General features: G+C 38.4%; 2 protein-coding genes across 10 annotated transcripts; one reads left to right on the top strand and one right to left on the bottom strand.

Annotated features, from left to right (window-relative positions):
• Positions 1–253: 253 nt before the first annotated feature.
• Positions 254–3,660, bottom strand: LOC143376180 (uncharacterized). 7 transcript variants are annotated; one of them, XM_076826138.1, is made up of 4 exons: positions 3,526–3,612; positions 3,375–3,425; positions 638–758; positions 254–546 (listed from the first exon to the last, which is right to left on the bottom strand). In XM_076826138.1, the coding sequence occupies exons 3-4, from the start codon at positions 748–750 to the stop codon at positions 378–380; spliced, it is 282 nt and encodes a 93-aa protein (XP_076682253.1). In that variant the 5' UTR covers positions 751–758; positions 3,375–3,425; positions 3,526–3,612; the 3' UTR covers positions 254–377. The 7 variants fall into 7 exon arrangements, with proteins under 7 accessions (XP_076682253.1, XP_076682252.1, XP_076682254.1 ...); XM_076826137.1 differs by lacking the exon at positions 3,375–3,425 and having other exon boundaries at positions 3,526–3,660; XM_076826139.1 differs by lacking the exon at positions 3,375–3,425 and having other exon boundaries at positions 638–761; positions 3,526–3,647.
• Positions 3,661–4,255: 595 nt separating this feature from the next.
• On the top strand, positions 4,256–12,268 carry Caper (RNA-binding protein 39-like protein Caper). 3 transcript variants are annotated; one of them, XM_076826064.1, is made up of 10 exons: positions 4,335–4,414; positions 4,501–4,574; positions 4,869–4,942; positions 7,440–7,504; positions 8,422–8,757; positions 8,856–9,063; positions 9,159–9,425; positions 9,506–9,681; positions 9,758–9,928; positions 10,178–12,268. In XM_076826064.1, the coding sequence occupies exons 3-10, from the start codon at positions 4,925–4,927 to the stop codon at positions 10,473–10,475; spliced, it is 1,539 nt and encodes a 512-aa protein (XP_076682179.1). In that variant the 5' UTR covers positions 4,335–4,414; positions 4,501–4,574; positions 4,869–4,924; the 3' UTR covers positions 10,476–12,268. The 3 variants fall into 3 exon arrangements, with proteins under 3 accessions (XP_076682178.1, XP_076682179.1, XP_076682176.1); XM_076826063.1 differs by lacking the exon at positions 4,869–4,942 and having other exon boundaries at positions 4,256–4,414; XM_076826061.1 differs by lacking the exons at positions 4,335–4,414; positions 4,869–4,942 and having other exon boundaries at positions 4,485–4,574.
• The last annotated feature ends 2,405 nt before the right edge of the window (positions 12,269–14,673 follow it).

Genomic DNA, 14,673 nt, shown 5'->3' with positions numbered 1-14,673 from the left:
AAATGTAGGTTCATCAATTGTAATTTATCTATAACGAATCTGAAACGCATACACGCGATTTATAGGTTACGCATTTGTAATTTTAGACAAAAGTAAAAAATTCTTTAACTTAATTGAGGTTAACTTGATTTTAATGTGAAAACAAGCGTAAAATGAATTTGTGAATTTTGCGTAGCTCTTATTTGTAACAAATGGTTACCGTTTCCAGTTATAAAAGGGAACAGCAATTGATAGGGTTCAGTAAAGACTAGACATTATTCTTAATTTATTTAATATTGATTATTTTACAAACAGGAAAATAGAATCATAAAATCCTGTTTTCATGTAAACAATATCACTAAGGAAGAGGCAAGCATAATATAGTGCCTCAGACATAATTATATCTTTCCTGGAAACGTTCCTTCTTCTATCTGCTCATCCCACTTTTCTATCCAAACCATGGGGCACATCGAATTGTAAACTTTCTTGAAATATTGACAAGCTTCATACTCCTCGTTATGACGCTTTTTGCATCGGTGAAAGTCCAGATAACTTGAGAAGCAGTATCTACGTGCAAAATAGATCAAAGGTGTTTTTTGCATATCGATAATAGAGCTGGAAATATTAAATGTAGGATACGATTTCATTCTGCCGTTACCTTGTTTGATTTTGATTCGGGAACCTCGGGTCATACGGCGCTGTACACGGTTTAAGGTCGGTTGTGTCAAGGGTAGGTAATTCAGGAGATCCAATTTTCGTGTAACCTACCATACTGTTTGCTGCTTAACAAGTTATAAGTTACTTAATTTATTATATTTACTGAACGCGCTATATATGTCACCCTCCCTTTCTCCCAAAAAGGCAAAGTCTTTCGTGCGTGTCTCTCGCTTTAATCCGTTTGTCTCTTGCACCACTTAACACTATCACAAAACAATAGTTGCTTCCTCACTAGTCTTTTCCCATTATTACTGTAGTACATATAATAACATTCTTTAAATCGAAGTATTTAATAATCCAATACTATACGTTCATAATTTCTGATTAACACATTTGTACATTATACGATTGTAATTGAAAACAGAAGAGGATTTATCTCGTCTAAGCTTCCCCGGAACGCGCGTTTATCCAATAATGAAACGTGTCACTTAGAAGCCTAATAGAATCCGAAACAATTTGAGCATGAGAAGTTCTCGAAAATAGCCGTTCCTCTATCTTTAAACGTGATGACGACGTAATCGAACGGAGTGGAGTATTTTTTTAAAAGCACATTCATCATAGTCGGAAATTGAAGTAACAAAGTAAGTAATGAAAAGCGAAATCAGTTATTTGACCAGCGGCCTAGTGTTATCTTCTTCTTGGCAACAGACCTCTCTGTACTTTTTCACTTCAGCCATATAGAGGGACCAAGCATCCTTGGGTTGTTCAACAGTTTGTTCAGTCTTTGGTTTAGCAACCATTCCAGTTTTCAAGATCCTCCCTCCCCGCCTCTTTCCCACCATCAGAGGTGGGGGAACCACACTTTTCTCCTCCAAAACAGAAGTCGTCGGTTTTTGTGCGGGTTGCATCTGTTCCTGCATCTTTTTAAACATCTCCATGAAGCTACCATCGTTTTTGAAAGCATTTGATTGCGGAGGAACGACTGGTTGTTGTACAGTGGTCTCGGTATTATCTTCAGCGGCGTCCGACTCGTACGACGGTGCTCTGTGGTACCTACGACTTTCTCTGCCTCTGTGCCTATCTCTGCTTCTGTTACGACTGCGGCTTCGTCTTCTGTCTCTGGAACGCGATCTTCCTCTTGATCTAGATCTTGATCTATCTCTCCTGGAATATTTCCGCGACCGATCCCTATCCCTATCTCGGTCCTTGTCTCTGTCGGACGAGCGCGATCGTCTGTGCGACCGACTCGGAGGGGATTTCGAGCCACTGCGTCTTCTCCTACGCCTGTCCTGTGGCGAATCGTTTCGGGAGGTTCTACTGCTCCTATAGTCCGACGGCGACGGCGAGCGGCGCGACGACATTCTGTTTTTGTACCCATCGTATGTTGTATAAGTCGAACTATACATAGGAGGCGAAGGCGGAGCAGGTGGCGAGTCTGTATTCGACTTGGAGCTGCGTTCGTGCCGCTTTGAATCCATTGTTGCGCTTGAGTGCCTCACTCTCCAGGCTGAATGGACAGACGGACACCTATAAGGATAGAAACTGCCTTCTATAAGTACACTGCTCATTTCTTCTTACCACGCCTTTATCTGATTGGTTTTAAATGTACGCGTTTGCAAGAGACAAGCGGAATTACAGCGAGAGACCAAAATCTATTTCGTTCGGCATCGAAGCAAAGAGAGCTCAATCAAGGCTAGGATTTTCATCAACTCTAACGATCTCTGGACTCGTAACATCAATCAGGTTGTACATACTTTTTATTCCATTTACATGTTATACAATAGAAATCCAGCTTTGATTGTGTACCTAATTCGTTACTACAATGATGGTTTAGGTGTCTAAACAATTAGTTAAACTACCACTAGTATTAATTTATAATATTGAAGGTATATCTTTTTGTAGAATTTAATTCTGCATTCTTGTATAATTTCATAGCATTTCTCTTCTTTTACGTTGCATGAAAAGTACATATTAAAGTGACCAGATATTTTTTGTTCCAATTCGGGACAAGCAAGCGAGCAAAAAAAAAGGTTTAACAGATCAGTGAGGAGAACTTTTCCATAGTTTATTAAAGCATTTGCAATATATTTAAAAATACATATTTGTGATTATAAAGTGATACATTGAAACGAAATTAAAAATATTTCTTTTTTCACAATAAAAAAAGTAGAGGAAACAGTAACTTTATGCCACTGCGAAAATGTAAAAGGTTACATGTCCAATCCGGGACACTTTGCGGGACGTCTGGTCACTTTTTGCATATGATATTTTCAACGATATTGCACGTTATACTGCTTATGATAATCAATTCGATTCGACTGATTACAGTACGATACTTTGGATCGTAACCCTTGTACTCGTTTATAGGAAAATGTTTCGTTCTGAATTATACTTGGTGCTTTAAAAGCATTGGACAACCGGAAACTTTCTCGAAGGTGTAGGCACGTTAAATCGTAATCGAACATATTTGATTTATACAATTTTTCGTTTCGAAACAACACAATGGAAAACGGGAAATCATCGAAGAAGGGAACGGAAAGTAATTTTGCCCCTCTCAAGTAACTACCCGTATTTTCAGTGTCAAAATCTTTGATAGGCTTTTAACGGGCGAACATTTAATTCAGAATTAGAGCAGGTAATAAAAAAAAGGAGATAACGGGGAGGCAGAGAGAAAGAGAGAGAGAGAGAGCAAGAGAGAGGTAGATAAAAGAACACGAAATTTGGTAGAAAACCCTTACCCAAAATTAAACACGGCCTTCGATTAGTGTCTGACTGTTTTCACGGGACTACTACAAGTAAAGTATTTTTAACATTCTCTCAAATTGTTCGTCGACTGTATTAATCGCCTAAATATCCTATAATTACACAAAATATTCTCATATAAAATACCTTAATCAGCCGTGCGATCGAAAACAAAATGGCCACTAGGCAAACTGCGCCAGACTGTTACGTCATGCATTTACGTCTAGGACAGAGTTAATATCGGAATCTGGAAGGCGCATCGAACAATATAATACGCACCTCAAAACTTCGCCGATAGAGTTCGCTTAATCTAGCTCAAGCATGCGTATTTAATCAACGATTAAATAGTAGTCTTTGAATTGTAGCTTGAATTCCCTGAGGTTTAATATTCCAGTACTTATTCGGACATGAATTCGATAAACATTTTACTTGTAGATCGCAAGTTGTTGTGTACTTTACAAATCTCTCTCGAATTCTAAGCTGCTCAGTAATGATTACGCCCGAAAGACGTTGCTACGAACGAAATATTATAAAACAAATATTGTATTTTTATCTATCATACGTGAATTATTTTAAATCCCTAGATTAGAGATTTCCAACATGGCTGCTGGCGGTACCAGAGGACTTACTCGATTTACAGATTATTCTTGTTTCGTATTGTTATGCAAAATTATAGAAAGAAAGAACAAAGAAATTAATATCGATGCTTGTAACTGTTCTTCCTTGACGATCCCTTGGAACAAAGTTACGATTCTGGAGCAAGAAAGCTGAATAAAGAAAAATCAATTGCGGGTCTAGGGTAATTTTCGAATATCGCGGGATTATGTGGACCGGAACGAGAAAGACGAGAAACAACGCAACACGATGGTTTCCGTGATGGTAGCGCTACGGTCGCTCCTCCACATCCGGTCGTCCATCTTCTTTTGGTCATCGTGTAGTGCACGATTGCGTTCTTGTTCATGAACGTTCGTTATTGATCTTATATTTTCAATAATTCTTACACGTTCGAATAGTAGTTACGAACGTTCGCTAGTCTGTACGTTATAACCATTCTCTATAGTTGATTTTCTCTGGATTATCGTAAACATTTGGTTTATCGTGTGCTAATGCGTGGTATTTCAGAAAGCTCTCCGACTCGCGCAATGGCGGAGGATTTGGATGTGGAGGCGATGCTGGAGGCGCCATATAAGAAGGGGGTAAGGCATTATTTCTTTTTCCTTTTTCCTTCTTCTTTTTATATCTCGGTTTGCTCCTCCGAGGTCCTGACTTTTCTTTTGTCCCGTAAAGTTTCCCTTAATCTCGACGCATAGAGTCTAATTACGGTGGCGTACCGTTCTGGGTATGTTCAGTCAGTTGCGTTCGAGAGAGAAAAAAAAAGAAAAAAAAAAGAAACGTCCGTCCTTTTCTTCCTGTATATACATGTAGAACAAAGTACATCCTTGTCTCTCATATCGACTATTGATCAATACCTCCGTTTTCTGTACTTATAGATGGTACGTAACATGTACCCTCGCGCTCGTAGGATGTTCGGCAGCGAGTTCCTAGAATGCACTTGAAATACGAGGTATTAAGAAAAGCCATCACTAACATCATTTTTACTTAATTCTTTTTTCTTCATATTTTTCTTTTTTTAAATTTTATTTTCTCAGAAATCGTAACGTTTCTTTATTTATACGAGGTAGATAGAATTGCCACTGTCACCTTCTAACGACCGTAGGGAGAGGAAAGACACGAAAGATACATAGAGAAAGAATGCGAAAAGAAAATTTGTTAAGTGCTGTTCTGCCATGCGCCATGCTGTTCGTTTTATCCCTTATGATCCGCGTAAGCATGGGAGAATAAATTACACAGTCCGCGCGATGTCATCGCGTACGTAGAGTCGTTTACATGGTGCTCGTGATACTCGATGTTAGAAGGGCGTAACTTGCAGAACTTTTGCGTTCGTTAGGTCGGAATAGTGCAAGGTATTCCGGCGGTTTTGAAAAGCGGAGCACTCCCACATTGGCTTTGCTTCCATTTTCAGTTTACAGGAGTACTTACATATTATGCATCCATTATACATATACTCACATACTTTTGGGAAACAGCTTACGTTGATATAACTGTTTGATATTAAAAGCTTAGAGGGATAGTATTCAAGTATTTTTACTATTGAACCCAGGCATTAGAAGATCAGTTTGAAAGAGTTCTGTATTCATTCCGGATAGGAACAATAATAATGTTTAGGGTTTGAAATCGCTGGATAATATGTATATTACATTTTGACGAATCACTTCAAACTAATTATGAAACTAATTTTGCAGCATTAATAATTAAACTAATATTTATCATGAATCTTATGTTTTAATGAAATTGTATGTATTATTAACAATTTTTTGCAAGGAACAATAACATACGATTAACTTATGTTATTTATATAATACATAGGTACATAAACATATTGGACTGTTATTCCTAATCGTTTGATCAGGATTAAAGACGATGCGTCGAGCAAACTATTTGCAGCGTTCCCTTTCTTTAAGACTGTTATGGGTAATTATTTAGAAGTTTTCCATCCACACCGATTTCAATGATTTTTGGATATGATGTTGGGGACACGATTCTGAACAACTTTTTCGTATACATGTTACTGCCACTTGACTTTCGTTTCTGAGATATTTGCGAAAAACTTCTTTTGACTTATTCCGACGCAACGCATTCCACTTTCCAACTTGTCCCGGGTATTAGTATTGGTTGGAGCTAGATTAGCGCGAGGGAGATTAGATTATCCGCAAGTTTCTGGTTCAAATCTCTAAACTGACATCAGTTCGCTATCATGCTTTACGCGCCCCCCGCACTAATCTAGCCCCAACCAATACTAATACCTGGGAGAAGTTGGAAAGTGGAATGCGTTGCGTCGGAATAAATCAACAGAAGTTTTTCGCAAATATCTCGAAAACGAAGGTCGTGCGGCGGTAACTTGTATAGGATAAAGCTGTTCAGAATCTTGATCTTGATAACATATCCAGAAATCATTGAAATCAGTGAGGATGGAAAACTTCTAAATAATTACCCTGTTATGGTTTCTCATTAATAAAGTATATACCGTCCGTCCTATTGGTAATTCGAGTATAGTGCTTCGTAAATAAAATGCATGGTAAATTGGCAAACAGGATTAATACTATACACAGTTCACACGAGAAAATGTTTTAAAAAGTACTCACGTGTATGACCAAGTTTTTGCAGAAAAAATGAGTAGTTGTTCACGAACCATGTCGATAAAAAGAAAGTTGGATAATTCTAACATTCCCTGTACATGCATTTAACACCACTATCATTGCTCTGTTGCGTCGATGCAGTATATCACGTACATGCTCATTCTTAATCGGCTGAAACATTTTCTCTATACAGCTAAGTCATCTTCTGATATATCTACTGGAAGCTGCAAATGATCGTATTTCTATTATGAGATAGTTAATTTCGGTATTACATGCAGGGGTTGTAGGCTAGCAATTAGGGTTCACATCTCGTGTTACATTAAAAACGTACTGTCTTTGATGAGGGCTCTCTTTTGCAGAAGAAAAAGGATGTGTGGTTGGCCATTGGTAGTTTAAGACCAAGGCATGCTCAACCCAAGATTGCAATGCTTTCCTAAAACCCGATAAAACGATTGGTAAGTTTGAGCCAGGTGTACGCGAAGTGTCGCAACACTATGCTCGCCCCGTCTCTCTCTCTCTTTCTTCTCTGTCTCCCCATCTCAGCCCCCTCAGACCAATATAATCTACCTGGAAAAGAGAAAGAGCACGAGAGTGCACCATCGTCCAGCGGCAAATAAAACTTCGATAATATGATGCTCGAACGAGCGTTGTCTACAATGGTTATAAAGATTAACAGAAGACAGAACTTCACTACCAATATATTTTATTTCTGAAACTGCTGTCAGACTTTGAATTGTACAATTTGTACATGATCTATCGTTACAAAATTAACTAACGTTCTATGATTTGCTTTTTGTCCCCTTGTTCGCGCGTCCCTGCCACATCGGCTGGCTGGCATGGCATTCAACTGTTTGCTGTTCGTAGGAGCAGGACTCCTCATCCAAAGACAAATCCTCCAAGGAGAATGGGTCTAGCCGAAAATCATCTGGGTAAGTTCATTTAGCGTAACGTAATTCATTTAATGCTACACTTTGCGCTCGTTGCCTATACTTATTACCTAACGATATTAATACTAAATAGCGTGGATGAGTTTCCTATGCTTTTAGACAAAATCTTAACTCTGTTTTTCACTTCTAATAATAATAACTCGGTAATATCTTTGAATGGTTAAGAGCACAAAGTGAATTAAGATTACCAAATGAAACTTAAGAATGTAAATAGGCATCTCCATTATTTTATTTACTGATGAATTTAAAAAAATCACATCCTGTAAAGTAGAAGAGAGTCTTGAAAGAAAATAACTTTTTCTATTTTAATTAAGATTTTCATTTCAATTATTTCAATTTCCAATCCTCTTGTACTTCACTGCTTTGTCTGAACCTTTAGCATTTTAAATTGAGGCATATACTCGATGGTCTATAAACATTTCAAAATAGTTGTGTCACACGCATATAGCCACTTGAAGTTATATTCTCTTTGTTATAGACCCCATACAATTAGTGTAAATGCTGGTTATTTTCATAATTCCAAAGGTTAGACCTGACGATGGTAAGTGTTTAGGAAGAACATCTGTATTACAGATTCTGTTACGGACGTGAAATATAGTAAATAATCCTTAGTGGAGAAAATATATAGCCATGAGAAGGTATGCAGCCAAGTAGAATTTTCAAGCTCCCACTTCTACAATTTAAATTTAAAAAAAGCAGATAATTACTATTAACTGATGTTTTAAATGAATAAAATCTTTACCACTAAGGGTTCGGATTAGCAAGTTCGTATACACGATTATTTCGTAATGTCAGCAAAATGATCAATAAAATACATTTGTTGCTCATATCATAAAGTATATTATTAATTTAACGAAGTAAAAAAATCTTAGTCCAAACAACGAATGTTTATTTTATAGGAAGAGCAAACATCGTTCTCGGTCCCGTTCTCGATCGCGAGACCGCAGGGAGAAAGATCGTCGCGATCGCGATAGAGACAGAGACAACAGAGAGAATAACAGAGATCGCGACAGAGACAGAGATCGTGATCGCGATCGTGGTGATCGTCGACGAAGATCGAGATCAAGAGACCGGAGAGACCGCGATAGAGAAAGAGACACTAATAATGAGAGGGACACCAGGGATCGCCGGGACAGAGATCGGGACAGAGACAGAAGAAGGAAACGATCGCTCACGCCGATTACACTTCCCAGAGCAAGACCGCCATTTGGAAAAGGTGTCAGCCCCCTTGGAATGTAAGTGTACAAGTATTGCAGCACACAAGCATTACAATCAATCATTCAGCTTCGTATCTCTAATATTCTATTTTACATTTCGTGTCCGTTTATTGCAGTAGAAACGACGAGCTAACGCCAGAAGAGCGAGATGCTCGGACAGTATTCTGCATGCAACTAAGTCAGCGCATACGTGCTCGCGATCTAGAAGAATTCTTCTCCAGTGTTGGCAAAGTTCAAGATGTCCGACTAATCACCTGCAACAAGACAAGAAGATTTAAGGGTATAGCTTACGTTGAATTCAAGGATCCTGAAAGTGTTACGTTGGTAAGTTAATCACGAGCAGGGAAGAGAAATTTTAATCTCGAACTGACTTTATTATCACCAGGTTCATCGTTACATTATATCTCGTTTCTTTGTAGGCACTCGGATTATCTGGTCAGAAGCTTCTCGGTGTTCCTATAGTAGTACAACACACACAAGCTGAAAAGAATCGCATGGGTAACTCTATGCCTAATCTCATGCCAAAGGGACAGACAGGGCCTATGAGACTATACGTTGGATCTCTTCACTTCAATATCACGGAAGACATGCTTCGTGGTATCTTCGAACCTTTTGGAAAGATTGATAACATTCAATTAATCATGGACCCGGAGACTGGTCGGAGCAAAGGCTATGGATTCTTGACCGTACGTATCCCGAATTACACGCTGGATTTATTTATTCGGTTTCTTCAGTTTCCTCTGAAATACTAAATTTACGTTTACAGTTCAGGAATGCCGATGACGCGAAGAAAGCTTTAGAACAATTAAATGGTTTCGAACTTGCTGGAAGACCTATGAAAGTTGGCAATGTAACGGAACGTACAGACTTGATACAAGGACCGTCGCTGCTCGACACGGACGAACTGGATCGAAGTGGAATCGATCTTGGTGCTACTGGAAGGTAAAACATACCGATACGATTCGAACATTTTTCAGACTGTAACTGTAGCTAATGTCTCGTTGAAAATTGCTCCCAGGTTGCAGTTGATGTTCAAATTAGCGGAGGGAACTGGGCTCGAAATTCCTCCTGCAGCTGCAAACGCACTAAACATGGCTCCTGTTATGACAACGCCACAACCACCACCGCAAGCTGCACCGCCTATAGCAACGCAGTGCTTCATGTTATCGAACATGTTCGACCCTCAAAAGTAAGTTATCTTAATTACATTTTTACGATGCGAGAAATGCATATCTGTAGACCCAGTGTTAGATCTTCTCTCCTTTCATTGGGGGAACGTATATGCTATATAAAATTCGTTATCTTGAATAAGTGTTCCATGTAGATACGTCTGTGTATATGGAGAAGGATAACTAGACATCGCAATCAATAATTAAATTAGAGCGATCGAGAGATTGGAGAACAATTGCGGAAAATATTTGCTATCGTTTCGTTTCAGTGAGACAAATCCAAACTGGGCGAAAGAAATTCGTGACGATGTGATCGAGGAATGCAACAAACACGGTGGTGTGTTGCACGTGTACGTGGACCAAGCTTCTCCTCAGGGCAACGTTTACGTTAAGTGTCCGTCAATTGCCACGGCTGTTGCAGCTGTGAACTCGTTGCACGGTAGATGGTTTGCCGGTCGGGTGATCACGGCCGCGTACGTTCCGGTTGTAAATTATCATTCGCTGTTCCCCGACGCGATGACTGCCTTGCAATTGCTGGTCCCAAGCGCGCCCCGAAGAGGGATATGATCTTAAGCGCTCCGGAAACCAGTCGCAAACCTGTAAATTCCTGTAGTATTACGTTCTTTCTTACTGACACTGAGACAGACACTTTTCTTACTATTACAGAATCATTTAAATACCATTTCCAAGCCGAGGGTTTAAGCATTAATCGCTAAGCATCACAGCAGAACAGAAATATCGTATAACTGTGCGCGCGCGCGATTCTGCTACGTTCTGTTCGCGCGAGGCTGCGAGGAGCCTGAGTAATATTTTGTTCAACGCAAACTCTTGAGATCCACTTGCTCGAACGTCAGTGGTCTTTTGACCAATTAGTTCACAATGACACAGGGAGGCCCACTCTCGATACACATCTAGATGCTTCGTTTGTTATACGGATACGAAATTGTATTTGAAAATAGTTATTTATTAACACAGTACAACATGATTTAAGTGTTACGTGTGTGTCCACGTATCGTCGTTACACTTTAACAGATTCAGCGCAGGCAAAGCCGCCGGACACTTCGTTGCCTTATTTGTTAGCTGCACAACGTGAAACGTGTCTATTTGACGATTGTTTGGCGCTATCGGCGCTCAACCTGTTAAAGTGAGAGTAAATTTTAAGGGTATTATCAAGGAAATAAATGGAGTTAAAATTACCAGTACGAATATCAATTTAAAACAATAATAACAGTTAAATATATATATATATATTACGGAAGTTTCTTTAGATATCAGTGGCGACTACATTAAAGCTCACAGCAGAGGTATTTCATTAGGAAGGGTTTAGAGAAACGCGTGAAATACTCCGAGGGGATGAGGGGTCTGCAGGTAATGAATGTAACATGTTCATTTTATATTCAGAGAAGTAATGGTACAATGAATATTTCTAATAATGTTGATCTACTTGGGACGATACAAATTGCTGCAGAAACTAATATTTAAGGCACTAATTTACACGTGTACTTTCTCTTTGCGTTCTTATCTAATTATATACTTGATATATAATGGCCTTCTAATTATGCAGACACTCTTTCGGGATCGATCAGTTTAATGTGCAGAGTGGATCCAGAGATAGTGTCTCCCATTTCTATTAATATCCTGCAGAATATATTGTCAGCGAACCTCTAGCTCTCTCAGCATCGTAATACTTGGAGAAACGATAGATTATTAACGTAAAGTTTCGCATTAAGGAAATACACATGAAATATATACATCTATTTTAAGATTTACATCGATTCCATTTAAACATAGATTTCTAATTTCATAATACACATACCAAATCATATGATGGTGTTACTTCCTACGGTAGATACCTAGAAAAGCTTACGGAATACTCTCGTTATCCCTGCAGACCTCTGTATAATTCAAAAATCAATTCACGATAATCTGTATAAAATGTTTTGTAAATTAACACGATTCGTACATAGGCATATAATATAACACGGCTCTGTAACTCTTCGTATTACTCGAACTGTGGGCGTTTGATAATTAAAAAGTAAAATTAATGTGATATGCAATGTGGGTGTGAAAATCCTCTTCTAGAATACAAATGTACATGCGCAAAAGGAAAAAAGATGGAAACGTATTTCTGACATTTGTTCGTTCATATACACGTGATAATTTAAGTGATTGATAGGTTTACGTAAGATTTTCATTTCTTATTGTAGAATAGAATACAAAGATTATTTTTTAACCGTTCGCTGTATGTATTTAACTTAGACTATAAATGCTATTTTGAAAACACTGAAACGTAAATCTTATTGTGTACGTTTTATAAAATTCTACAAAATTGAAGTTATTATTTAATAAATTAACAGAACTGGATTGAAAGCTATGCATTGAATTACGAGGCAACGAGGCTATATTTTGTAATAACGAGCAGGAATGCTTATGTTTAGTGAATTCCTTTATGTGGACCATTTTAAATCGGCATACAGAGAAATGTGATCGCTCGGGAACACCACGGAAGGAAGACCTTTGTATAAACTAAGCTCCTCTTCGCTGGGCATTGGTACAATAAAGTATAAGGTATATAAAGTCACTATTTTCTTGTGATTACTATCAAGGTTTCCATCATTCCGTCGAAATATTCCGAAGTTAAAACCTGTAAGAAGAAAAATATTTTTAGTAACTTGACTTGTCTATAATTGAAAATGGGAGAAACGTTACAACATTTTGTCACGTATGAAAATATATTAGTAAAGGGAATAATTTTATTATGCAACATGTTTATTGAAATTAGTCGTTTTAGATTTTATATGTTTCCGGTAAGATTTAAGATTAATTCCTACCACTCGTAGCACTGTAATCTTATTTTAGAATCAGTCGGTAACGTTGGGTGCGACACCAGCAGCGGCCAATTCAGCAACTACCTACTCTGAAATCTGTTGAAATGCTGTGCGTGGGTGCGTGCTTGTACATGTGTGACATGTTTAGAGTTTAGAGTGTGCCGATGCGATGTAACTAATCTCACATACTGTAACTAGAGCGATTATTAATCGTGGATATTTCTGCTTTACAGGTAAGGAATTTTTACATAAAAGACGTTAAACCGGCTGCATTTTCGACTGTTCATTGATACGAAATTTGCACAAGATACTGCTTCAGCCGAATTACCCAGTTACACTTGTAACATTTCATTGTATTGCATTTCACTTATTTGAATAAATTGCAGCTAAGTGGTAAAAGAGTTTTTTTATTTAACGAGCACTACTTACTCCTTCCTATTCCAAATCACATATAAAAGACATGCTAAAAAGAACACCTAAAAAGATCCTTCCACGCACAGTGGTTTTAAAAATCTTCGCATTAAAGCACTACTTTAAATATGCCATTCACTACTCTCAAACTCTATCGACTTTCGTTCAAGGCTTCTACTTCTCTCCGAAGACGTTACTTAGTGCCACCTCTTTCGACGGCATGTTCTCCTGTTACAAAGCCCAATTTTGTGCATTCTGAAAATTTTTGCCAGATTTTGGCCCAGGTATCAGGAGAACATGAAGCGAAAAGAGGTATTCTGAATTTCAGCTTCGAAGGCATCCTCGATTCTCTCTCCGAAGACGTTACTTAGTGCCACCTCTTTCGACATCATGTTCTCCTAGTACATAGCCCAATTTTGTGCATTCTGAAAATTTTTGCCAGATTTTGGCCCAGGTATCAGGAGAACATGAAGCGAAAAGAGGTATTCTGAATTTCAGCTTCGAAGGCATCCTCGATTCTCTCTCCGAAGACGTTACTTAGTGCCACCTCTTTCCACGTCATGTTCTCCTGTTACAAAGCCCAATTTTGTGCATTCTGAAAATTTTTGCCAGATTTTGGCCCAGGTATCAGGAGAACATGAAGCGAAAAGAGGTATTCTGAATTTCAGCTTCGAAGGCATCCTCGATTCTCTCTCCGAAGACGTTACTTAGTGCCACCTCTTTCGACATCATGTTCTCCTAGTACATAGCCCAATTTTGTGCATTCTAAAAATTTTTGCCAGATTTTGGCCCAGGTATCAGGAGAACATGAAGCGAAAAGAGGTATTCTGAATTTCAGCTTCGAAGGCATCCTCGATTCTCTCTCCGAAGACGTTACTTAGTGCCACCTCTTTCGACATCATGTTCTCCTAGTACATAGCCCAATTTTGTGCATTCTGAAAATTTTTGCCAGATTTTGGCCCAGGTATCAGGAGAACATGAAGCGAAAAGAGGTATTCTGAATTTCAGCTTCGAAGGCATCCTCGATTCTCTCTCCGAAGACGTTACTTAGTGCCACCTCTTTCGACGGCATGTTCTCCTGTTACAAAGCCCAATTTTGTGCATTCTGAAAATTTTTGCCAGATTTTGGCCCAGGTATCAGGAGAACATGAAGCGAAAAGAGGTATTCTGCATTTCAGCTTCAAAGGCATCGCCTTAAAGTAGCGAACAAGAGCTACGCCTTTCATGGGCCTTTAAACAGTTCGCGGTTACTGTGATGCTTTTGAAAGACTCGAAGCTTGTAATTTCTGAATAGTATTCCATGGGCACTAGTTTCAAAATTTTCTTCAATATCGACTTATTAACAAAGGAAATCTATGGTATTCTTAAGGAAATACCATAGATATTTGAAATTTGGATAGGAATATGTAAAAGGTATTTCTGAATAATAATACAGTTTGTTTAAAGTTTCTTTCTATATATTTGCATAAAAGGCCTTTACAGTGTTACAATAAAGTATAAGGTATATAAAGTCTCTATTTTCTTGT

Source organism: Andrena cerasifolii, chromosome 14 (genome assembly GCF_050908995.1).
Source record: "Andrena cerasifolii isolate SP2316 chromosome 14, iyAndCera1_principal, whole genome shotgun sequence".
In the NCBI taxonomy this organism is placed as follows: Eukaryota; Metazoa; Arthropoda; class Insecta; order Hymenoptera; family Andrenidae; genus Andrena; species Andrena cerasifolii.
This window is presented reverse-complemented; position numbering and strand designations above follow the sequence as displayed.

What these genes read in the sequence shown, in the direction of transcription:
- LOC143376180 (XM_076826134.1), bottom strand. Translation starts at nt 2,114, where the DNA reads ATGGATTCAAAGCGGCACGAACGCAGCTCCAAGTCGAATACAGACTCG.
- Caper (XM_076826061.1), top strand. Translation starts at nt 4,485, where the DNA reads ATGCGTGGTATTTCAGAAAGCTCTCCGACTCGCGCAATGGCGGAGGAT. An exon ending in TCTAGCCGAAAATCATCTGG is followed by an intron (nt 7,505 to 8,421) that starts GTAAGTTCATTT and finishes TTTATTTTATAG; the next exon opens with GAAGAGCAAACATCGTTCTC. An exon ending in AAGGCTATGGATTCTTGACC is followed by an intron (nt 9,426 to 9,505) that starts GTACGTATCCCG and finishes TTACGTTTACAG; the next exon opens with TTCAGGAATGCCGATGACGC.